Source organism: Electrophorus electricus, chromosome 12 (assembly GCF_041902795.1).
Source record: "Electrophorus electricus isolate QZ-2024a chromosome 12, ASM4190279v1, whole genome shotgun sequence".
Taxonomy (NCBI): domain Eukaryota; kingdom Metazoa; phylum Chordata; class Actinopteri; order Gymnotiformes; family Gymnotidae; genus Electrophorus; species Electrophorus electricus.
The window spans coordinates 12355163-12381635 of record NC_137508.1 but is presented as its reverse complement, the minus strand read 5'-3'; the positions used below and the strand labels follow the sequence as shown (position 1 = coordinate 12381635).

The following is a 26473-nucleotide window of genomic DNA, read 5'->3' as shown; positions in this document are numbered from 1 at the left end:
TTAAAACTAACTTTTTATTTTCATTAAAAAAAAAAAAAAAAAAAGTTTGTCATGCCTCACTTGTCAACGAAGCACATTTAGAACGATCATCTACACCTTTAAAATAAATTCTTAATATACTAAAACAAAGTTTACAGTCCTGACCTGGGTTCATCTTAAAGGGTAGGGCAGGACATAATTAAATAAGCATAATATTTATAGACAGTTATATGGGTGTGGATGACAGGTGGCAAACACAGACTAAAATCTCCTAAACTCACTGTGAGAACTTCAAGAGAGTTTAAAATACCTTAAAACTTTACATCCATTTCCACTAAAAGTAAAAAAACAAAAACAAATAAAAATAAAAAATAATAAAAAAAGAAACCATAAAACTGCCTTTAAGTCCATTCAGTTATTAAAAATGTCTTTTAAGGTAAGAGAGGGCCTGATAGGTGTCTGGTCTTTTTCTGCAATCCGTTCAGCGCTTAAACACCGCTAGCGCGCTCTGAGCCAGCTTGGCCCGCTCGCTCAGCAGGGTGAGCTTGGTGTACTCTGTGGTGGCAGTGAACTGGGGCAGAGCGGGGAGGGCGTCCATCGCGCGCTGCACCGCACAGGCGTGGCTATCCGCTGCGGTGGAAAGATGCTTCACCTCCGCCTGGCATGGGGCGGGCGAGCCCGGCGCCACAGACAGGGTGAGCAAGTGCTGGTGCAAGAGGCGTGCCCACTGCAGAGGCTCCACCCACAGATTCAGGTCCCCCTTCTCGAAGAGGAACTCCAAGTCCTGTTGGAGGTGGAGGGAGGAGCAGAGATTAGAGACGTCGGGAACGTTACCAGCAAACGGTCAGTGCGGTGGCGGGTCCTCGTTGCCACTCAGTTTCAAATTGCATTGGCCTTCAAGCGGCTGAACTGACGTGCTCTCGCTTGGCTGAAACCAAATCCAGCAGCCACGCTGCGGCTTTGCAGATAAGGTTCCCGTGGCCTACATTCTCCTCGGAAGTATGATGGCATTCCATCACGCACTGTACCATCACGATGCCCTTACCAGCACGGGTGTGTCCTCGCTGCCGGGCTCCTCCCGGTCGTTGCCCAGCAGCCACTTGGTCAGGGTTGTCATGCCAATGGCCACCTGGTCCCACACCTGGAACAGCTGGCACAGAATCCCCACCCCCATCTCCAGGGCGATAGGGGAAGAGACTGGTCCTGTGGCAACCTCTGCAGAAAGGGGCACGAACAGAACAGCTCGTTATGGCCGATCACTGAGCTTAAAAGTCAGGTGCTAAACTTTCTCTGAACCTACTGCTAAAGTATTTTCAAAAGACGTCATCTGGGACAAAGTATTCCAATCCAGTATTCCACAGTTATGTTGGAGTCAGGTAAAGCCAATGATTACTGCACTCAGGTGTGTCGAATACCAGCACACTGGAAAATGGCTGCGGATCTTGGATCATCAGGCTAAAACGTTTGAAAACGGACCCTATCCACATACATCAGAGCAGAGCTGCAGGCTGGCTGGAGGATTAATCCGTCGGTCTGCATAGGACTTGGAGTCCTGCAGTCTGAACTGCTCTCAGTCTGCAATCTGCCAGGGCATTAGATGGACAGCCAGAGTGTGTTTTAGAGTGTGTGTCCAATAACTGTGGAGGTCGGAAAGGAATGTAGTGAGAACGACGCACACTTGCACAAAACAAACGCGGAGGCCGGCCGAGAGCTGGCTCGCGAATGGACGGCGGCTCCGGGAAGCTCAGGCAAAAAACGACGAGACAGGAAGTGAGAGGAGTCCAGACTGAAAAAATGTGTGTGTGTGTGTGTGTGTGTGTGTGTGTGTGTGTGTGTGTGTGTTTGAGGGGTTGAGGGGGTGGGCAACAGCAACACCCACCTAAGGCAGTAGTCAAATCCCTGTCAAGTCCTGACTTTAATGACCCCGGTTGCTCGTTCTTCAAAGCCTTCTCTGTGGCAACGTGAGAGTGAGTCACAGCGAGTTTGTTTTGCTTTCTGGCTTCCCTTCTCCGTTCCCTCCCCTGAAGCCAACGTCTAAATTACTCCGGCAACTTCCCCAGTCGACAGGCACCAGCAGCCGCCAGTCAAAAGCCGCCCTCGCTGGAGGAGAGCAAAGCGACACCTTAACGGCCGTGACACCCTCCCCCGTCGAGCATTCTGGGAAAGCTCCGTGGCTCAGCGTGTGTGTGCGCGCACGCGTGTGCGTGTGTGTGTGTGTGTGTGTGTGTGTGTGTGTGTATCGCCTTTCCTTCCAGAACCCGAGCGGGAGTGGGGGTGCGTGCTGAGAACATGCAAAAAGCCTGGGATTGTGTGATTGTACGCTACAAGGTGACTAAAATGAGCCGAAGCCGAGTGACGGGGGGGGGGGGGGGGGGGGGGGGGGGGTTGCTTTTCTCGAAAGTAACGTGTTGGCACTGCCTGAGCCGGTTGCTGGCACCCCAGCACCCACACGCTGAAGGCATGAGAGAGGAAACTCAAGCTGCTTTCCACTTCGCTCCCTTTCTCTGTGTCTTCATCTGCCGCTGAGGCGATTTCCCAACCTCTCCTCGGCTTGCGCAACGCCCCCGCGTTCCTGCGCGTCTTCTACGCACGGCCCGTGCTGTACAGGACACGGACGTTTTCTGGGGAGTTGCCGCTTGCTTGCACGCGGAAGAAACGTGACCATGGCACTATTGCAAGGATGTCATGACCTAAAGTTGAACTTCATATGTAAAGAGGAAGTGGACCAGACCCCCCCCCCCAAAAAAAAAAACCCAAAGTATGTGAAAGTCCTAAACTTGGCCTTTGCCATAGTCATATAAAACAGCATCACATGACAGTATAGAACCAAGACAGTAGAGAGTATGACATGTATAACGTGCATCACTGACGAATCAAACAATACCACACGTATAAACAGTCATCAAAGCCTAAAACCATGTTTAATAAGAACTAATCATATTTTTTTGTTAGATTTAAATTCGATGAGTGTGTGAATGAGGGTCTTGGTTTTGCACACGGGCTTCGCGGTGCGAACTGGCTTCCGAAGCGTTTCACCCGCCGCGGCCAGGCCTCCCTCGACAAGCCCCGCCCGGGCCTCCAGAGCGCACCCAAGAGCCCGGAGCCTTGTTCCCGTAATCGATCTACTGGAGTCGCGGGACTGGAACTAATTAAAAAAAACCAAAAAAAAACAGTGGAGTAACGAGGGGCTTCGGTGTGCGGTGGATCCGGGATGCGAGGCCGTGCAGCTGGCCTAGTGTCGGGTGTCTGCGTGTGGGACGGTCGGGCGGTCGGTGCGTGCTCGGGGGGTGGTCAAGGCCCTGAAATCGGAGATGCCCGTGGTCTGGAGAGGGGCTCTGGTGGTGCGAGCCAGGTTGGGAAAATTTTCCCCCCCGTGCAAAACGTCCACAGCCGCCCTGGCTGCTTCACCGCTTTAGTGGTGAACAGGAAGGAGACGGCGCAAGCAGGATCGTTCCCGTTCTCTTTCTCCACTTCTGCCGCTATCGTGTGTCTAACGGACAGGATCCCAAATGCCCCGGCGTGCTGTCTCACCAAGCACTGCAGTCATTTTATCTAGAGCTGGTGCAAAGCCTGTCGGCGTGAAGGCGAGAGTGTTAGTGGGTCCAGCGTGCGCGCTCGCGCACTCGCCGCTCACTCACAGCTTGGAAACAACGCGCGACTTGGGGCAGGAAGTGCTGGTGTGAAACACAGTGGTATCAAGGTGAGAAAACACCACGTCACCCTTTATAGTTCCGACTTCCTCCAGAGACGAACGGGAGCAAGAGGTGTGTGGGTGCTCTGCTCTTTTCTGGAGGCGACGCAGAGCATTCAGGTTGTTTAGTACGGCACGTTTCACACATGGATGTAAGATGTGCGCTATACGTCTATTAAAACACTTGGTGTTACCTAGTGTAGAATGTGCAGCTGTAAGCTGTAGAAACACATGAAACATGAGTGTGTTCTGTGCTCTGTGCATGCACTTCCAAATGAGGGCTAGGTGTGTAACATCAGTCCCGCACAGTCTTAGGACAAAATAGACAGACAATTCATCCTACTTCCTGTTACTTAAAACAGAAAGAGTAGACACAGATAAGACAAATCAGATTCCACCATCTGACAGGCACTCAGGGGCGGGGGTGTGTGTGTGTGTGTGTGTGTGTTACAGCCATTATCTGACACATTATTGCAAAAACTAAGACCTCTGCTAGACAGTTAATGCCTTCACCTGCCTAGGGAGAGCGGTATGTCCATTTGCGTAAGGTTTGTCCCCTGGAGGGAAACAGACTTGACAAAGATAAAAGGAACCAGTGTTCCCAGTCCAGCATTCATGAGGTTCTTCTGAGCACCATTTTAGAACAAATGTATGAAAACCTTACTGCTTCGGTCCAGGGCCTGGCAAAAATGGCCACTTACATTCTGATGAATGGATGAATTGCCGATGACTGAATGAACTGTTGAGACAAGCAGACTCGTTTTAATCCAGGTTTGTTCTTGGGAATTTGCTAGAATGAACCAGGTTGCAGTAGTCCTAGACATTACACAGACGATGTTTTTGCTAAGACATTAGCTGCCTCGCTTGTTTGATGGTGTCTGTAAATGTAAAAATGTTCTTAAAATCCGAGCAGGTCAGCCAAGAACAACATGGACGGGGTAATGCAAGCAGCACATGCTGAAACTCCTGCAAATCCACTTCTGACACGCTGCGCTCAAATGTTGAACTTGGACGTATTGATGGGAAAACAGCTTTCGTGTTTACGCATTACTGCAGGAATAACTGCGCTCTCGATCTGCTGACCTGGCAATTACTGGAGCATTTAACTAGAGCCGGCCAGCGCCGCGGAACAGTGGAGGTGCTCACGTCCAGGCCGTGGGTTCGGGAGTTCAGATCCGCAACACGTCGCCATCGAGGCGTCGATCGTCATGGCCGACAGTTCGTGCGCTCTGCTCTAGGGAGCTGAAATGAAAGGTGTCTCTGGAGGCCAAGACGGCGTAACTTACACCCTCGACCCTCCCCCCCCCGGTTTTGATGTAGGCGACGTGCAAGTACAGCGAAGGGACCAGAACGGAACCCAGACGTAGCAGGGGAAGGAATGGCTCTCTCGGCCGCGCCGATGAGCTCGAGCACGGTGGCCTCGCTGTCCAAGACTCCCGTCTGGTTCCCGCCTAATGACATTTGCACATGGCCCTCTCCCCCACGCCAAGAGCCAAGCGGCAGGCAATTGGTAGAGAGGGGCTCGGGTTTCCTGCCTGACTCGTATTAAAACACTGTAGTGGGGAGAGAGGGTTGCATTTGATTTGATCTGGCCGTAGAGGTCAGGTGTCACAGTGTGGTAGGAAAAGGAAGAATCTGACCCTTCAGGACAACACGCTACACAGGGTTTAAACACTGCTTTAAAACACGGCCATGTTTGAGGCAGTATTGAGAGAGGAAGTTGAGGATAACATCTAAGGTCTTTGAAAGGGAGCGCTTTCCTTAGAGCATGCACCCTCTGGCCAACACCCCCCCCACACACACACCCATGGGTGTGTGAAGTTGCTTATCAGGCCTTGGCCAGACATGACAGCAGTGACCAGTTTGATGTGACTGATTTAAAGAGGCCTCGTCAACTCTCACACCTCCATTTCAAAGGTCTGGAGTGTGCTGGGTCTCCTCCTCTCCGGCACACCCGTCCTTTTGCTCAGTCAGAGGTCGTAAATAGAAACCCACCCACACCCATCCAAAACCCTAAAACCATTCAACACAGTTCGCAGTGCAATTTGCCATATCTGGGTCAGACCGACAGACCGGTGTAAAACGACCGCGTGAACACAGCTCCATGTTCCACGGGGGCGGCAGACAGGCAGTCATGTGACCCTGTCCAGTCCGTCAGCTCTGTGTGCATACCTGTGCTGAGGAGGTGTGCTGGTGTGTAACAGACGAAGTCGGCAGCCTTGTCTCTCACATCCTGGTCCTCGTCCTGCAGTAATGTGAACAGACTCCGCCACAGCACCAGGGTCTGTGCCATACCTGACACACACACACACACACACACACACACACACACACACACACACACACACACACACACACACACACACACACACACACACACACACACACACACACACACACGGCAGCCCGGACAAAGCACTTACACACTCTTCTCATTTCCATTCTTAACGAACACACACACACACACACACACACACACACACACGGCAGCCTGCACGAAGCACTTACCTAGGGGCGCTGCTGGAGAGGTCAGCAGAGTGGGCGTGGCTTTGACCAGCACCTCTGCAGCGGTCAGCCTGACCTCCGTTGGCTGCTCCTCGCCGCAGCACTGGGTCACCAGCGCCCCCCAGCTGCCCGCACACCCCACCACAGTGCCACCCAGCCCCTCCTGCAGGCAAACGCAGCGCGTTCTGAACGTCAGACGCAGCCTCGCTACTGTGAGTCACTGGCATTTCACCGTCGCGGCAGAGGGAGCCAAGCACCCCACCTCATCTCACACCAAGCAGCTAATCACCTAATGGCAATTCACAAACATCTCAGTGACTTACAAACGACGCAAGCAGCCCTCAATAAAGCGCTCACGAAACCCTGCCGAACGATCTTTCCACGGGCCGTTCCCGACCCCAGACACGCGTGCCATACAGACGGGGCAGCGGACGGCGCGCCGAGCAGGAGGTCTGCCTGCACCAGGAATGTTGAGCCTCCTCTGAGCTTAGCATGGTGTGGCAGGACTCTGAAGGTCACGCGTGTGGGCTAGCTGGATCTTGCGTCCAGTGCCTTTGCATGCAGTTGCAGACTCATCTTACCTGCTGCTTCTTCTCTGCCAGATGCACCATCAGTCGAGAGGCCAAGGTGAGGGCAGCACAGTGCAGTTCCAAGCTGAAATACACATACACGGGCTCATGAAGCACGTGCACAACAATCTTCTGCTTCGAATAATCCCACGCACATATATGCAAGCGACTCTACTGTGCAATGCAAAGGTTGGTAGCACAAACACCAACATGCACAGCGACACACACACACACACACACACACACACACACACACACACACACACACACACACACACACACACACACACACACGCGTGTGCAGCTCTCACACACGCCCACAGTGCAGCAGCAAGCTTGTTGAAAGCAGCAGGGCTGTTCAGTGCTGTCACAAGCAGGCCTTTGTGGTGCTGCCATTTCTTTTCTGCAGGCCCAGCAGCAAACAGGTGGACCACGGCGCGTGCGCCCAGCAAATGTGCGATTACGCAACGCCTCCAACAGCAAACGTGAGTCAAAGGACAAGTGCCACACCATTACACAATCTTTCTCACACACACGCGCACAGAGCAGATTTTATGATACTGCCTGATCACAGAGCAACTGCTGCACTCCGCCACACGGGCGTCATGTCGGCGAGGAGGACAATACGTCCCGAACCACGTCTCAGCACTAATCTCCACCGAAGCAAACGAACCATTGACCAGGTGAAGGGACGGACTGGTTTCCGCGGCCCCTTTGTAATCCGACGCTGCCGGGTGTGTATTCATGTGGGCCTGAAATGGGACGGCGTGTGTAATCCAGGCTGGAGGCCCCTTCAGCCACGTATGGTGAAGCACTCACACCTGTCGCCAGGTGCACGACCCTGAGCCGCAGGTTCATACACGCCCACGCATGCCTGTGCGCGCCCAGACGAGCACCTTCCCAATAAGGCTCGCACCAGTGTGAGGCACATGGACCCAAGCGAGCGGAGGCAAGCGCCACAAGCATTCATGTGGTAATGCACACGACACGCACAGCACACACCCACAGAACACACACACACACACCCTCCCCCTGTACCAACACAGGGGCACACCCACACGGCAACGCAGACACACATCCCCGTAGGTAGCCGTAAGTCTGCAGCGGGTGAAAACGAATATCCTGCATGCCCTTTGTGAAGTATGAATGGGTGTGTGGAGGGTAGGGGTGTGCAGATGTTTGCTACAGGCATGTGTGGTCCCTTTCATGGTCGCAGCCCACATCTGAGAACACTGCACTTTGCTGGGGATCAGCCCTGCCTCCCTCCGCGCAGCGAGCAACCTCCTGGCCGCCGCTGGGGTCGCGCCCGCGGACACGGCCTCCGCTGTTCATCGGGATCGGGTTCCCCCGCAGACGTCGGGAAGCGGGCCACAGGACGATGGAAAATCTCTTCGCCCCCTTTTTTTGTGGGGTGTGGCGAGAGCTTAAAAGCGGGGGCACCCCGCATGAAACTGCTGAGCAGGCCTGTCCGGAACGGGAGGCACTCGGGCTGGGGCTGCGCTGGCACGGCTGGTAGCATGGTGGGGAATGACGTGCTTTTAACGGATCTGGAGGGACATGAGCATGGAGCCGTGGGGGCGGCCCACCTGTGCGGGGAGGTCTCGGCCACGGAGAGGAGATTTTCCAGGGCCTCTTCGTTGGCCAGAGGAGTGGCCCCGTCACACCACGGCAAGAGACAGGGCAACGGGAGGACAGAGAGGACGTGCAGAACCTGAGAGAGAGAGAGAGAGAGAGAGAGAGAGAGAGAGGAGCATGCAGAAACGAGTTACAAAAAGTTATCTGCAGAGGCTAAACTGCCTGCTCCCTCTCTCTCTCACTCCCTCTCTCTGTAACCCATCTGTTTGCAGATTTCTGTCACAAAACCGGCGAGGTCTTCCTGTTCCGTCCCCCACCCCCACCACCCAGATCTTTCCGCAAGCACATCTGCTTCAGGTCTGGCTGGCCCGGCTCCCCGTCCGACCTGGAGAGGCGGGGTGCCTTTGAGGAGAAAGCCGTTTATGGGTCCGGCCTGAGCCCCTCGGCAGGACCAGGTCTTCCTTGCCCAGATCCGGCTGGCGATGACCCGGTGGGCGTGCCAGCCTCTTACTGGAACCCTAAAGAAGAGACTTTTACTGGCGGCCGGAGCAGACTGGGGCTCTTTATACGCCTTTCTGCTCCTGATTATATTTCAAACATCTTACTGCAGAGCCCCACAGCTGCTGCACACACACACACACACACACCTCCCACACACACACACACACACACACATACAAAACGACGTACATGCACATGCACATTTCCTGCAGAGCGTGTAGAAATTTGAGGGTGTATAGTGAGCATGGCTCGAGGCAGAAAGGTGCTGCTCTACTGTGGCGGAGAGCCACGCCATTAAACCTCTCACTCGAGAACATGTGAGACCTACCCCTACCCCACCCCAAAGAAGCCAGGAATCATGCTCCTCTTCCCCTCGGTTTGCTTCCCAGAATGCTTTAGTGGCGCACAAGGCTCGATACAGAAAGGAAGTAACCAGAGCGTGCAAGTGCAGCTTCACAGCAACACTTTTAATGCACTGACGGCTGGCCAGTAATGACACACGCATGCACGCATACACGCGCACACGTGCAAACCCACACCGTGTATATGCAGGTATGCACATGTCTGTACACGCACACTCCTCGCGACGTCCCGCTGCGTCTGAATGGGGCTTAACGATGGGAATGGCTAAACAGCAGTGATGGTTGACTGAGTGTTTATGAGGAACTGAAACACAACCCCTTTCTGCAAAACAGCTTGCTCCCCTCATGCTACTGCCAAAAGTGTGTGTGTGTGTGTGTGTGTGTGTACACGTGCACGCATGCGTACATGTGAGCTTGCATGCATGTATGCATTTGTGCGGAGTCTGTGCAGAGTGGAAACTGCACTGAGTATCCAGTGCTCTGTGCACTGCCGCTGTGAGCTGCTTTCAGGCTAGAGCTTGTCGCAGGGCCAATGTTTACCGTCACCCTGTTAATCGTGTGTGTGTGTGTGTGTGTGTGTGTGTGTGTGTGTGTGTGTGTTGGGTCGGGCGCAGGAAGATAAGCATCTGGAATCATCCCATGCAAAGCTGATGAACTAACTAGGAAAGATGTTTCACGTAAAAGGATTATAGTTTCATGTTAGGGATTATAGAACCAATGGGAGCCAGCCAGAACAAGCCGACAGCATCCTTGGTGCCACATGTGAGGCCGTACAACACCGAATTACAGACCATATGATAGTCTGCAAGATGGACTTTGACAGCAGGTACCTAATCCACCTTTGTGTAGGCTTTAACTTCATAGCTATGCATTTTACTTAAAGGCCGCACACCCTCTTACCTTGGCCAGGCATGTGGGATGAGGCTCGTGCAAAGCCAAGGAGGTTAATGTGGCCGTGCTGAGGTCGGAGAGCAGAGGCCAGGGGTCGGTGCGCTGCGTGCTCTCCTGGTCTGCCTCAAGCCTCTCCAGGAGGCGCTCCAGGACGAGCTGCCGCACCTCGTAATGCGGACATTCCAGCATGCGCCTCAGGAGGTCTGCTTGTGCCCCGTCCCTGTCCGTACCGAGGCCCGCCCACAGGCCGGCCGTCTCCGTGGCAATGCTGGTCGCTAGGCGGCTCAGGCTCAGCAGGTACTGCGGGGCCCCAGGGCCCAGGTGGTGCACCTCCTCAGAGCCACGGGGGCCCATGAACTCAGAATCCAGCAGGATAGCCAGCGTCTCCATCCGTAGGTTCTTCAGCTGACAGTCTGAAGGGGAAGGCACAACAGAATGGTCCACATTCTCCATCAGGCCCAGAAAGTGAAAAAACCTTAATGAGCAAACCAGTGATTATTTTACATTGCACTATAGACGCACATTACAGTTACGAAGATTACGAACAACATTAAATGTTGGTACTTCACACCTGTACAGCTGAAAGCACTCTGGGAACATGTAGATACATGGGTTGTAAAGTTCTTATTCTTTTGAAGAGCCATTACAATTCCTTGCATTACCAGACCAGAGATTAACTACAGCACAAACCCTCCCCAATGCTCCTCTAAGCACACGGACATTTGGGTGCACTCACAGCACGTCCTTTGCTGCAGCTATAGGACCAACACTACCCATAAACCACAGGGATGTGCATGGCTGGGCCCAACGCAACGGTTCCAGGCAGAAATGCCACTTGGCTCCTCGGGCTGCCGCCACAAAAATCTCAAAAACAAACACAAAAGCCTCAAATCCAGACTTTCATTTCACTTTCCAAACGATGACTCATGCTCATGCTCATACCAACACGAGCATGTTCCCCTCACACGCTCCCAAGGACAGACAGTCGAGCTTAAAGCCACAAAATGCCTCCTTTAAACGCACCCCACATGCGCAACTAAGCACACAAAGGACTGCAGAGCAAGAGATGACTGAAATTAATTTAAAAGAACCCTAGAGAGCCCAGCCTGAAGTCATTAGGACTAGCACAGCATTCTCACCCTTCAACCCATTCCAAATACACACGGGGGGGAAGGAGAGAGAGAGAGCGAGAGAGAGAGAGCGCGCACTGTGGCATTTATTAATATATAACTGCCTGTGAGCTTTGAGGAAATGGAGCACTACAGCAATGATTGTTTAGGAAATAAAAGCAGTGCCTGAAAACAGCTTGTGTATGTTGGGGGAGGGAGGGAGGCTCAAAAATGAGTTTCCTAAGAATGCAGCGGATTCTCTCTCTCCTGTTCACACACACACATTGCCCCGCCACCCCACCCATACACATACACCCACTCACCCACCCACCTCAGGCTGACTTATAGTGAAAGCTGTGGTCTAACCGACCACCAATGCTCGTCTACCGAATGAGGAGGGCAACGGAAGCCCAGGGCTGAGGTCATCAGCAAGGTGAGGGTCTGAACCAGCACCCCAGCCCCTGGGTCCCCAACCGCTGGATCTCCTGGTCCTCCTTTTCATCCCGTTGAGAACAGCAATAGTCCTTCACATGCCATTCGACTCCCCTCTACATCTCCTGCCACTGCACTAACAAGAGAGCATGAGGACTGCGTGTACTTGAGATACACATAGAGAGTAGAAAAGAAGGTGCATGTGTGCACTACAAATTCAGTGTACAACAGATGTTTATGTTCAGCAGCAGTGTTTCTGTAGTACCACCACCTGAGAAATACCCAGCACCAACACACACACACACACACACACACACACACACACAAGCTGTGAAAACCAAACCAGAGGCAGCTGAAGTTGATGTGCAGCACATGTGGTGGGGAAGAAGAATACTACTTTCTCATAGAGGAACCCTCCCCTGATGAGCACCTTCTGGTGGGGTTGTGTGTGTGTGTGTGTGTGTGTGTGAGAGAGCGTGTGACAGAAATGCGCATTGCCAACAAACAGAGGGAATAACTCATTCTGTGTAAATAAAGCCAAGAATCTTGAGCCCTCAACAGTTAATTGGCCAAACAAAGTGTAACACAAGACAAACATCCCGATAAACCTTGAGCCACTGAGTGAAACCAGGCAACTTCTCTCAGATCACCTCAAACCCATACAGTGCACAAGTGTAAGGCAGCATCTATCTCTGTGTGTTTGTGTGTGTGAGAAACAGCGCCTGAGCAGTTTGGCTTGGAGGCTGGGAGTGAACTGAGCTACTGCTGTTTTTACTGGCGAGGGCTTAGCTGTGGGGAGACAAGTCTGCATGGATCAAACAGCACCGCCTGAGAAATACCCCTCACCAACACTCACACACACACGCACGCAGGCCAATATGGCTCAAGCTTTTCCTGAGCAGCCTGTACCAGGAAAAAGCCGATTTGTCTGATGACCTCTTTTCCAGTTCAAAAGGTGACCACTCTAAAGGTGAGCCTTCTTTGAACCTTTGGTCCTGTGCTGCTGCACTGACAGGTGACACTGATGAGACACGGCCTTTTGGAAAGCAGAGGGGGAATATCGAATCCCGTATCTCGATGTGACTCAACACGAAATCCTTTCTTGGAATAGAGCGCACAACAGCAGCAGATCGTCAGCGTATGAGAGACGGTTGGTGACAACCTCCCTACTGCTACGTCTTACCCGTGTAATCACGCCACACGTCATGTCTTGGATAAATATCTTCCCATATTATCTTGTTTATGCTGCCACTAATAAATGTTACTGATGTTAACCTGTGATTATTATTAGTATTGTTGTTGGTGTTGTTACTTGAATTAATCCAGCTATTAATGCACTCTTGAATATTTTAAACTGTATTCACTTTATGAAATGGTTCCAACTTCCAGTGCTTTGGCAACACAGTACATTCATGCCCTGAGAGGACAGACAGTGTGTGTGAAACACACAGACGAATAATCAAAAAAGACAAAGAGCAAGAGAAGTGTGCGCCTGTGTGTGTGCGCATGCGCCCATGCATGTGTGTGTATTTGTGTGAACGTGTGGTGTACAGAAGTGGGCAGGGAAAGAATGTGGGTTCGTTTAAAGTAAAATGATGCCAACACTCGGTCATGTGAATAACACAAGGCCTGCCAAAAAAAAAAAAAAAAAAAAACAACCCACAAACACACCACACCACACACACACACACACACACACACACACACACTTTTACCTCTCTAACTGGGCAACCATCCATTAATAAACACACACACACCCCTCTTTGAACTTTTCTCCTTTTTGTGTGTGAGTCTCACACACACACACACACACACACACACACACACACACACACACACACAAACACACACACACACACACACAGGGATCACATACCTGCTACTGCAGCAGGGAGTGCTGCACACAGCTCACTAAGGACATCCAGCAGCACACCTCTTGTCACCAGACACCGGTTCTGCCTGAGAGAGAGAACCAGAGAGAACCAGAGAGAACCAGGAGAGACCGCATGAGAGAGAGCGAGATTTACAAATTAACAAGACCACAAGCATGTCATTCTTTGCCATTTAAATAAAAAATGGTGAAAGAAACCATGTAATGAAACTGAACTACTGAGAACCACTTACAATATAGGCAAGTGGCATTATTTTTGGAGTGATCCCTAGAAACCTTAGGAAGTGTCTATCTAGATTCCGGCTCCCCCTAACAGGAAAGTGTCACACAGATCTGCAGCGTCACGTGCTGGAGCGTAGAGAATTCCTTCAGACTAGCAGCAGGGATAAAGCGCGCGGGCGGGCGGGCGGAACTGTGGGCGTGTTCGCCTCAACAGAAGTGCAGGCTGTGTGAACAGTGGAGCGTGTCTTGTGTGTGTGCGGCGCGCGCGACCACAGTGCCATGGGCATGTGCAAGAACAAGGGCTGCAGTGTTCAGGGCTGACGTCAGTGCGTCATATTAATTTCACACTTCCTGTAACTCATGCACACACAAGCTAGCAAGCTCTCCCATTCTTTCTCCCTTACAGCCATGACCCTGACCCTCTCAACCTGCAACTGGCACATTATCACTCTCTCTCACCCTCACACACACACAGACATACATGTGATAGATGTGGATTCAGTTCATTCTACCTGCAGGCCTGCCAGACCTCCCAGGTCTGAGCTATAAAAGGTCTAAGGCCAGAGTGTGCGCACGCACACGCACACACACACACACACACACACACTCAACAGGCAGGCACCAGCTCAGCTTACTTCCACGATTAATTCACAAGGACACAAAGTTGGATCCGACGGTGCATTTGGTCTGCTTAGAGCCGTTTATGAATATTTACGCATCTAATTACCCTGGGACTAATAACTGTGTCGGAATATTCTTGGAGGTGTCCCAAACTTTGGTTTGTTACCATACAAATGGTGTCAGAGCCAAACTACTGACTAAATGTTGGATGTGTTCGTGGGCTTTATGAGACAAACAAGTCGGAAGGCCGCAGCTTGAGGGACCAATCCTAGATATGAATTGTGTGTGCACCACACCCAGCAAGACTTAGGACCTCTGTCTGAAATGTCCCTGCATATTCTCTAAAATGTCCTTTGAAACCTTGTGCACAAACCTTGTTACTACATCTACATCTTTAACTACATTAAAGTTACTCCCTGTAATTTTCTTTAGAATGTATACAGTATATACTGTATACATTCTACATTACATTCTAGATTATGTTCAACCTGATGAGCCCTTCTCTGGAGGGACTCTGTACTGAAAATGGGTGGGCCACCAACTGCTAGCAGCAGCATTTGAACTAGTACGTGCAGATCTAACGACCACAGAGGGCCGCGTTTGGCAGGAGTGCCTGCCAGAGGGCTGAGGAGGAGCCCAGGCACAGCCCAGCGATCGAACCCTGGGGCAGCTGAGCAGGAGTCTACACCGTCATCGCCGTCCAGGGCCAGCGGTCATGTGGTTCACCTATCTTTCTCTTTCGCTGCTCTGTCCTAGAGTGTTCCAAGAATAAATGTTCTCATTGTACTGAAATTGGGAACGGACTCTCTCTCTCTCTCTCTCTCTCTCTCTCTCTCTCTCTCTCTCTCTCTCTCTCTCTCTCTCTGTGTGTGCCTGTCTCTCTCTGTGTGTGCCTGTCTCTCTCTCTCCCTGTCTCTCTGTGTGTGCGCCTGTCTCTCTCTCTCCCTGTCTCTCTGTGTGTGCGCCTGTCTCTCTCTCTCCCTGTCTCTCTGTGTGTGCGCCTGTCTCTCTCTCTCCCTGTCTCTCTGTGTGTGCGCCTGTCTCTCTCTCTCCCTGTCTCTCTGTGTGTGCGCCTGTCTCTCTCTCTCCCTGTCTCTCTGTGTGTGCGCGTGTCTCTCTCTCTCCCTGTCTCTCTGTGTGTGCGCGTGTCTCTCTCTCTCCCTGTCTCTCTGTGTGTGCGTGTCTCTCTCTCTCCCTGTCTCTCTGTGTGTGCGTGTCTCTCTCTCTCCCTGTCTCTCTGTGTGTGCGTGTCTCTCTCTCTCCCTGTCTCTCTGTGTGTGCGTGTCTCTCTCTCTCCCTGTCTCTCTGTGTGTGTGTCTCTCTCTCTCCCTGTCTCTCTGTGTGTGTGTCTCTCTCTCTCCGCGTCTCTCTCTCCGCGTCTCTCTCTCCGCGTCTCTCTCTCCGCGTCTCTCTCTCCGCGTCTCTCTCTCCGCGTCTCTCTCTCCGCGTCTCTCTCTCCGCGTCTCTCTCTCCGCGTCTCTCTCTCCGCGTCTCTCTCTCCGCGTCTCTCTCTCGGGGGTCACACTCCCTGCAAGCCCCGGGCAGGTCTGCTCTAAGGGCATGGAGCGCCACAGCCAGGCAGGCCTTTGAAGCGGGAGCTGGCGTGCAGTGGGGGAGACGAGGGGCCGGTCTCCTCAACCAACAAGAGCCTGTGCATGGACCCTCTCCCCACCTGGAGGGAGATAAGCTCATCCGCTCCACACAGGGCACTCTGCAGCTCACCGGGGGGCCGGCGCCAGCCACGTCAGCGGAGCGGCTGAGAGTGGAAAGGGCATGGTGGTGGCGGCCGGTCAAAAGGAGTGACGGCCACATGCCAAGCCACACGCTGGACCTGCCGCAGGTCATGAGAAGTGCGTCTCCGTGGATGATCTCTTTTCCCTTGAACGAGGATCGGGATGAGAGTTCCCGGGTTTTACTGGCACCGTTGCCGGCTCCTTTTAAACACACGTCAGCTGAGGTGTTCAAGCAACAAGGAAGAGAACGAGACAATTGGTGACCCCACGTGCACTTTTCTACATGCTTCTGGGATTATAAACTTGGTCCAATTGCCAAAAAGGTTGAACTATTCCCCTAGTGTAATGGTTGGCTGCCTGACACTGTGTGTGTGTGTGTGTGTGTGTGTGTGTGTGTGTGTGTGTGTTTACCTTGTGGCCAGCCACAGTCTCGGCACGAGGGCACTGATGATATCAACGTGCCAGTCTCGCCCTTGTATATGCGGCCGATGAGGGTCTGTGAGGTAGGAGCGCAGCAGGAAGAGCACCTGCCCAGAGAGAAGGAGGGAAAGAGAGTGAGAGAGAGAAAGAAAGAGGAAGAAGAGAGTGTAGGATAGGTTTAACGAGGATAAGAGCAGCAGTTTACGATCACATGAAGTTAAAACATGAGGTCCCACCACCCCTTGATGCCCCCTTGCTGTAGCCCACCACGCCTCCACCCCAGCCAACTGCTTTTCTCTTGCCCTTAATGGACGTTCTCTTGCGTGATGGGCTTCGGACACATGCGCACCATTGGGACAAGACTAGGACATCTAGAAAGTTGGACATAATTAAAAAATAAGCAATTAATTTTTCTCTTAAAATTGCTACTGTGGCGGTGACCGTAGTCAGCCAGAAGAGGATGGGCTCCCCCTTTGAGTCTCGGTTCCTCTCAAGGTTTCTTCCTCATGCTCTAGAGAGTTTTTCCTTGCCACTGTCGCCCTTGGCTTGCTCACCGAGGGCTTGGACTTGGACATTTGGACTTGGACACAGTAAGACGTTAAAAACCCTTTTTATCCCCACCTAGTGTTATGGGCAAATGCACATTATCCTTCTTCCCCACACAAAACTTGACACACTTGATGACAATATAGCCAACTCTACAGTTTGATATTAAAAGTAAAATTGCTTGCTTATGTAACCACATGACGTTCACGACTGTCACGTGTCTGTCTGCATCTTCTGTGCTTATGTTAGCTGAAATCCTAGATGCTCTACAAACACACTGGACTCACATAAGAATAACCAAGTCAAATCTCACGGCCTGTCCAAAGAGAACCGGAAAGCTACTTAAAACAACAACTGAAACACTGCCGTTTTAAATCAGCGTGTTCTAAGCACATTGGTCTCCCCAGGCCAGATAGAGGCTTTGTGTTCCTTTGCAGCTTGGCTATTTTGGCTGCATCGTAGCCGCAGTGCGGAAGCCATTCATTACGCGCCAGGCAGGGGAGGCGCAGGGCAAAACCAAATCTGACCGCTGAACTCCGCGCCTGGCCGCCGGGCCACCGACACCCCCTTTCCAAACCTCCGGACGGGGGCCCGGCGCCGGCCGCGCTCTCCGGAGCCCGAGGCAGGCCGGCACGGGTACCCCATCCCCCGAGCTCCCTTCCCTCCCGGGCCCCTGGTGGCGGGAGCCGGAGGGTATTTATGGTGACCATATGCACAACCCGCGACGGACCGCGAGCCAGCGGCGGCAAGAGCAGCGGCAATGAGGAGCAAAAATAAACAGCGCGGTGCAGGGCCCATATACGTGCCGGGCACACGAACACCGGCAGAGCCTGCAGGGCATCTCTACAGGCTGACCTCTTGGAATTGGGCACATACGGAGCCTTGATGGGAGCAGTTTCTGAAATATGAACTAAATATGAAGAAAGTAAATAGCCTCAATTTTTCCGGGTTCTCTGGCAGTGGGCCAAATTCCAGCTGACATGCATCTTGGGGGCAGTCCATGCTGCATCCACAGAGCGTAGCCGCGATGCCCTGCAGCTGTAGTTGAGGACTGCCTACTGCAGGCCTCTTTCCTGGGACAGCCTGGCAGGAAGGGACCGTCCTCTTCAGCTAGTGCATGCTTTCAGTCCTCTGAAAGGGAGTTCTACAGGTGTACAGTTCCTGCAGAAAACCACGCACCTTCTTATCAGACCCAGGCTGTGGAAACGCACAGGGGATTTGCTTGATAACAATGGCTGAACATCAATGAAGAAAGAAGAAAAAGCAGTGTTGCATTGTGGGTATTTGGCCAGTACCCTTTGTGGAGGAACAGGAGACAGCACCGTCGGGTGCCATCAGTGCAACCTGGTCTGTTTCCCTTCTTAGCCTCGAAGCGGAACCCTAGTGCTATGGAAACAAGGCTTGCGGGCAGGCTCGGACAGGTGCCGGCACGTCTTCAGCGGAGGTGGTTTTGTAATCGAAATTACCCTTTTGAACTGCCCTCGAACTCCATGTTGACTTATGCATGCCTCTCAATCACCACGCAAATCTGACCTATGTGATACATGGAGGGAGCTTCGGTCGGCGTCCACACGCACGGAGATGGAGCATGTTGTGAACATCCGCGCACACTGTTGCGGCCGTCTGTTATGTCGGGATTCACCCGATGACACTGCCAGACAATGAAGCTGCTAATACCGAACCAAGACAAAGACATGCACGCTCGGTTAGCCGGCCTGCTCGTGCACTCCACCACACACATGCACACGCACACACGAGAGGTGCAGTCCCCAAAAACTGCCGTCTGTTTTAGCGCCGCCGGTTACACCACTCGAGTGCGCTACCCCCCCTGTGGACCCACGGCTGTTGTGAAGTTCCTGAAGCCAACTAAAGAAACACAAACCCAAACACACACACACACACCCACCCATATACTTGCTCTACATACGTACATCTACTCTTTCTTTAGAACATCTGATGTTTACATAAACCACCAGCATGGTGGTGCCACCCCTAACCCCACTATGGCCATATCACCAGCTGATTAGCACTACACACACACACACACACACACACACACGTTATCGGTTTCAGATCTGCTCTTGCACAAAATATTTCCATATTCAAAGGCAAAACAGCAACCAGACTGCCATATCTGAAGATCAAAATTTAAGCCAAAAAAACAAAAAAAAAACAACAAAAAAAACCGCAACAACAACAAAAGCCCTGCAGGGTTTTTCTTGACACACGAGGCAGCCATAGCAGTAAAGGGAGCCTCCCTCCCCTGCCCGACAGCACCCAAACACACCACATTTATGCCGCTACATTTACCCAAGTAACTAACAACGTCAAAACATATAATGGAGTAAAAGTAACCCGTCCATGTTACATTTTTAATTCGACGCTCATTTTGTTCTACTCCCGGTGTAACCGTGACCTGGATTACTGATCAGGATTACTGAGATCCCCAACGACGAAAAATTGAAAAATACGATGAAGGGAGAAGAGGGAAAAAAAAAAAAAAAAGATAGCTAGCAATTTAAGATTTCATATCTGCACATGAATTCACCTAGTGTGTAATTTTAATAAGGTTAAAGTGTTGGACTCTAACAACATGAAGGATGTTCTGATTTCTATTTCTACACTACAAACATCATAAAAATAAGCTTAGTGTGTCATAATGCATAATATTAAACCATTTCATTGTCCATTGCCATAAATGTATACAAATCTATTACAAAAGATACGTTTTACAGAAAGAAAGATTCAACGCACTGGAGACCTGCGGATGATGCGTTGAGACATCATGCTCTGTGTTAAGTATGTTCAACAACATTAAGAGTTCTTGTCTGGGCAGAACTAGAGATGTTTGTAGTTTTTCCATCCAGTGCGTTAGTGGTCTCCTCAGAGTAGTACCAGCAGCGAGCACAAGAGGTCAAGAACTGAGTGCACTCGCATAATCACTATCCACATGGAGGAAACAAGATGGCAAGAAGGAATAAGTGGAGACTTCTGCTGACAAGGCACGTTACCAAGGCCTTACATGGGCAAAAATCCTACACCTGTACATTTTAGAAGTACGCTGGTACATATTTATAAATAAGACTGCAATTGTTTACAATAAGTATAAATATTTATTGTAAAGGTGTTTGTCACTTAAAACCATGCCTGATGGAAATGATTCAAATTGAAAGTGAGTACTGTGAGGTCCACCTATGCTTGGGGGGGGGGTAAAAAGTTACAATTCTGTGGTTCTGAGATCCAATGAAGATCCAATGAAGTAACTTTTTACCAGACACTTTCTTACTTTTACTCAATTGAAATTACTTCTTTGCCTTCTGCTTGAGCAATCATCATTCTAAAAGCAACAAAGCTTTGACCGAGTAGTCTTAGGCAACTGCATGCTCCTCGGCCTCCTGCTCATCCTTCTCCTCCTTCTCTTTGCCCACTTTCCACTATAAAAAGTTCCCCCCTCAGCTTCTCTCCCAGACTGGGTTTCAAAGGCTCGACCGGGTCCGATATCAACCCAGAAAACACGCGGCACCGTGGAGGGAGCGACCCACCTGCAGCAGCCCTCCGTGGATGCGGTTCTGCCGGCTTCCTGGACTGGGCCGCACGGGTAGGTCCTCCAGTAGGGTCCGGATGGTGGCTGGAACACAGGTGAGCTGGACGAACGGGACCAGTGCTCGGGCGGCCATCTCGCGAGTGCGGTACACAGCGGACCCGGCACACCTAGAACACACACACACACACACACACACACACACACACCACGTGGGCAACGCAATGAAGCACCTAGTTCATAAACATTATTTACAGTACACCACCCAGCAACTAGGAGATCTAATGTGTTACTATGCTCATAATGTGCAACTGTAACTGGCACGCCAGAGACAGACACTTAACAGGAACCTTTCTTACAGACAAGTTTTAGAAAAAGGCCCAGTAGCTCTTGAGCAGTGTCAGTACAGTACTCTGTCCGTTCACAGATTCTGTTCACATATATGGAGTTGAAAGGAATTACAGCAGGTTGGATGCTGAATAAACCAGGTTTTAGAGCCATTAAAAATGTAATGCAACAACAACAAAAAAGAAAATTAAAAAATAAACCCAAAACACAAATAGTAATTAATTATTTTCACCATTTGGCACCACTATTTTTTCACATTAAATCCCATTCTAATACATTTACTGGGCATACCGAGGAGACTAGATACGAGTGTTTAAACCTTGGTCCCTATGCATCTGTTGCAGATAACTAAACCTCTCAGTGACTGAAGATTGTGACTGAGAATAATCACTGGAGTGAACACTTCCAGAGTAGTGGCTTACCTGTGTACACCCACCCAGACAAAAGGGGGGGGGTGGACTGAAAGCCAAGCCAAGACGAGGAACGCACGCGTGCACGCGTCTACGACTCGAGACATGCGGATCTGGACTAGAGCTTCTGATGTTCTGAGGCTGCTGGGAGTCTAAAGGAGATCACCCCCGCCGCTTTGGCCGAGCGGGCTACCTTAGCTGCTGAGGGCAGCCCTGGAGATGCAGAAGGAACAGGATGTGAAAACCCCCAGCCAGCCGATGCTGACGAGGCCAGAGGCCTGGGCCATGAAGCGGCTGCTACACACATGGCCTCTCACCTGCTGGCCTCCGAGCCAACACACACACACACACACACACACACAGCATGCTTGTTTCGACCATCACAGCGCAGCAACAGTCACCCTTAACGGACACGTGTCTCGTCGTGTCACGAGAGACACACGCGCCAGTTGTAAATGCATACTTAAATGCACACACGCACCCAAACACACACCTCTTAACCTTCGTTAGTCATTTGCTTACTACACACCAGTGTTCACAGAAATAACACCACGCACACACCCGCACACACTAATGATCAGCAGTCTCTCCTGTTAGCCCCCTTTCAGGGCCTCATGTGTTACCCATCAGCACTAATTTGTCTCATTAAAACTCTTTGGGGAGGAAATGACAGTTTGGAAGGGTGTAATTTTAGAAACACAGCCGGCCAAGGCGAGCCATCTCCAGGGGGCTTCTGCTCCGTCTCAAGCAGCCATTATGGCTCAAACAACCATCTGGCTCTTATTTGGCGTGGCGGTCCAGTTTCCCCCTTTCTTACGACTGCGCAATCTCCTAACAGCCCCCAGCCCGACCCAGCACCGAGACCAAACGGAACCCCAAAAGGACCGGCCAGACTCGCGCAGCGCCCGCGGAGAGCGGCGGAATACGTTCTGCTCCCAACCTGCTGCTCCTGGCGCAGCCATGGGACGCAGTTTTACGGAAACTGGATGGGACTCGCTGTTTTGAGAACAGGCGTGCCGCTTTCATGTCACAGGCAAGGTTTATGTGTGCATGAAACAAGGACTCCCATAAAAACGTCTTGTTTATGCGGTGCTGCAGATCTGTGACTTCTTCAGTCACCAGTCAAAAGGTGGAATTGGCCCGTTTTTATGACGCGGCCCTCGAAAAGAAATAACTTAAAAAGCAAAAACCTGAGCGCTTGAGAGCTCAGTACAGCTGAATCTAGTATTGTTACTTTTAATGCAGCTTCGATGTGGAGGTGTTATGTTGCAAGCAGCAGCCCAGCGTGTCCTACTGCAAGCATCCTACGGCGGGGCATGTCACGACGTTCTGGGCATTCGAGGCCACACCAGCCCCACCTAGAAGAGCCACGTCAGGCCCCAGCGGCTGATCACGGAACGGGAACCCAAACACTACAGCCCTTATCTCGGGCCGTCTTGCCTTTCTCTCTCTCTCCGGGCAGAGGCCAGGAGCGGGGGGGGGGGGGGGGGGGGTTTTGAATCAGTGGCTGCCTCCCAGACACGTATACACTCCCGGGGGGGTTAGGATGGGGAGGGGGGGGGAGTGTTTGGAGTGGTGAGGGGGCGGTTATATTTAACATCTAGTGCACATGTGGGCTTCATTTGGGTGGATGTGCTCGCATACCTCTGCTGACGAGAAGCAGCCAGCCAGGCATTCCACCCCACAGCACTTAAACCTTAACAGAGGCAGATCCACCGTGTACCGCAACCGCGCTCCAGTTCAAACCAGCAGCAGCTTCGGCGTGGGACGGCACCGACGGCTGGCATCAAGTCCCGTCTGGGGCTGGTGCTATTGGGCTGCAATCTTCACCTACCGATGCCCTGGTCACCTCCCGTCTCTTGAGCCTGAACGTCCATGCGGACGCGCACGCGGTCGTGGATGGGGTGTCTACACTGGTGCCTTCAAGAGCTCAATCCCTCACCAGGCCTGGGATGGAACTACACCAAGCTCTCTGTGTGTGGCGATATTAAGCAGTATGTAGTCTGCTTACAGGGTGTGCATGTGGCCTCCTTGTTACTATGATGCACTAGAAAACTTGGAATGCGAGTGAGCGAGTGAGCGAGCATACAAGTGTGCTCTATGCGTGCCACTGTTCTGAGAGTACGGGCTCCTCCTGTGCTCCTGCTCTCTCAGAGTAGTCTCCTCCTGTGCTCCTGCTCTCTCAGAAAAGTCTCCTCCTGTACTCCCTTGTGCTCCATGTTATCTGCATTCCAGCCCAAGGCCTTGGCCTGACCCTCTCTCCCGCGCCTCCCTGCTCCATTCCAGGAAAACACAAACTCACGCACGCACACACACAAAATCGAATAGCACAACCACACAAAGGCAGACACTTTTCACACAGAAAACCAACAGACACACACACACAACCGAACAACTCAAAATAAACAAACTAGCCTCCAAAAGCTCCCCCTCCCCCTCCCATACACACCCTCGCTGCCAAATCCATACACACCAACAGTGAAACCTCAGCATGAACACATGCTTCTTCAATGTCTGGGCAAATATAGAGCACCGTGTTGACTTGTGCTCTTTTACAATATGGGAATGTTGGCACAACTACTGATCCCCTGCCTGCTTGACTCTCTGAGCATGTGCGTGTATGTGTGTGCGCACACAAGCGCAATGAGAGAGAGTGTGTGTGTGAGAGAGAGAGTGTATTCTAGACCCGAAACATTGTCAATGAAATTACACAAAACAGAAATTCAACAGAACCAGCCACACACATGCATTTGAAGATCAGAATCAGTGTGAAAACACAAAGTTGAACAGCTACAACAAAACACTCATCCATCAGATGTTATGTTGTACTAGGCCCTCCACAAGCCCTCTCATCCAGATGTGATGTACTAGGCCCTCCACAAGCCCTCTCATCCAGATGTTGTACTAGGCCCTCCACAAGCCCCCTCATCCAGATGTTGTACTAGGCCCTCCACAAGCCCTCATCTAGCAAAAGGAGTGTATTTATGGAGGGCCTACAGCAACACATCAGTCCTGCTCTTTGTGTTCTGAAGACTGAACAGTGCGCAGTGATAAACTGAGACTGATCATTGCATTTAAATCACTGGAACCCATAACATGTTGGCCGGTGAAGTCATTTTCTAATTCTGCCTGAGTAGTTTCTTAGGTTTACAAGCTCCGCCAACAGCAACTGTATGCAGTGTTGACTTTACAGATGCTACATTTTTCTTTTTATTTTACTAAGAACATCAAGTTAATGTTCGTGTTTCTTTAAACTAAATACTAGTCCCTAAAACATCTCTGAAAATCTTTCCAACTTGTTTTGACATTGTACAAAAAAAAAAAAGATCAGACTGATCTTTGTAAATAAAATGGAAAAATCCCCTCCATCTATCAATAATTAATTTGCATAATGTTAACTGAGTGCTACATAAACCATTTGCATAAAGCTAAGCGGCAGCTATATAAACTTTTTGCATAATGCAAACTGGCAGCTATTTACTTTCATTTACTGTCAGTGACATTTTTGACCAAACTACTCCTTTAAGTTGCAGCCACGGGACCCTTCTTCACGGCTGCAGCAGTGTTTTTCCCAACGCAATCCTGCCCTGAAAATCTAAACAGGGCATATTTCTCTCCATCAGGAGGTACAGAATGTTCCAAGACATACTGCTAAGGGGTGTGTGTGTGGAGGTGTGATTGCGTTCAAAGCTCTGTGTGTCTGTGTGCGCGTGCGTACGCACCCAAAAGCCTAAAGCTCTTTAACGGAGGCCATCAAAGGTGTTCGTGGAACACATTCCAATAATATTTGGCCTATTTCATGATGGACAATGCAAGAAATGTGCAAACAGGAGGCGTGGGGGCCCTGGGCTCGGAACATGGCGTGACGTTCCTCTACCCAGTGGGGGGGTGGGGGGGTTGTGGAGGTGATGCAGGTTTCTCACGGTGGGGGGCAGACACCCTGATAAACAGGGATGTAACGTGGACCAGCAAAGGAGGACGAGCCTCAACTTCCATGGCCACTCAAGATTCCTCCTGACGCATACTGGTGCACTCAGTTCCAATCTCCTAGCTCCACAGAACAGGAAGAACAGTTACCAGCGTTTAGGGGTCCAGCAGCAGGAGTGTGTGTGTGTGTGTGTGTGTGTGTGTGTGTGTGTGTGTGTGTGTGTGTCTTCTAACCTGATGATACAAGGAACAAATGGGGCCAGGCCCAGAGGGGAGGAGGAGCCGTCCATAGGTGATGGGTAGAGACGGCCCAGCACCAACAATAGCAGGAACAGACTGGGCTGAAGCCTCACATGCCCAGAGTCACTGGGAGAGAGGGAGAGAGAGAGGGAGAGAGAGAGAGAGAGAACTAAACAACAGACCAATTTGGATCGAGCACTGGATGGTCAGGCGGTGTGTGTGTTTACAGAGGCAGCATGCAGATCCATGTTCATTCTCCATGCTGGAAGGCGCGGGCCCCACCTGGAGGGGAAGGCGGCCCAGAGTAGTCAGCAGCAGTGGGGAGGCGTTCGCCCTGGAGCCCTCTCACTTCCTTCTCTGTATCTCTGTCCTCCTGTTTTCTCCCTCCCTCCCTCTCTCCCTCTCTCCCTCTCCCTCAGCTCAGCTTAAAGACTAGACACATGCCAGAGCAAACATTTGAAAGAACTGGCAATGTTGCACTGGAATAATCACATAATTCATTTAAAAAAAAAAAAAAGTCACACACACTTTAGCTAACCCAACACCTTGGACACCCTCTGAGCCGCTGCGGCAACACGTTCAGGTCACGTCCGCAGCCGTGGGTCCCCTGACCCGCATAACGCAGCTGCCGCAGCACTCACCCCCCGGGTGGGCCCGGCAGTAGCCGAGACCCTCGCGTGGCCAGGGAGGGATGGAGAGACAGAGGGAGAGGAGGAGAGAGGAGGAACGAAAATGCACCAATAAAAAGTGGCTTGGGCTGGGTGGGTGACAAAAGACGCACGGAACACATGCGAACAGAGCAGCTCCCACAGGAGTATCCCCGGCGGCCCACGCTGGCCCGGCCCGGCCCGGCCCAGTTTCCCATGGTAGAGGAGCTCGAATGCTGCAAACCACCAGCCGTCCAATCCGACGCAAACCCCTCAACCCCAAGCCATATTTCATTCCGCTGCGCTTAAGAAG

At 51.5% G+C, this 26473-nt stretch overlaps 1 protein-coding gene across 3 annotated transcripts in view; it reads right to left on the bottom strand.

Moving 5' to 3' along the window:
* Positions 1-26473, bottom strand: part of thada (THADA armadillo repeat containing) — a 49212-nt gene continuing 22739 nt past the window's right edge. For 2 of the 3 annotated variants that reach the window (XM_035531387.2, XM_081724345.1), the window contains 11 exons: positions 25508-25639; positions 20590-20758; positions 16493-16608; positions 13491-13573; positions 10083-10486; positions 8331-8455; positions 6757-6829; positions 6179-6338; positions 5843-5965; positions 1025-1194; positions 1-763 (listed from right to left, as the gene is read on the bottom strand). In XM_035531387.2, the coding sequence (XP_035387280.2) occupies positions 461-763; positions 1025-1194; positions 5843-5965; positions 6179-6338; positions 6757-6829; positions 8331-8455; positions 10083-10486; positions 13491-13573; positions 16493-16608; positions 20590-20758; positions 25508-25639 (1858 nt within the window). In that variant the 3' untranslated portion in view covers positions 1-460. The remainder of the gene's footprint in view (positions 764-1024; positions 1195-5842; positions 5966-6178; positions 6339-6756; positions 6830-8330; positions 8456-10082; positions 10487-13490; positions 13574-16492; positions 16609-20589; positions 20759-25507; positions 25640-26473) is intronic. The other variant, XM_081724344.1, reaches the window with a different exon arrangement.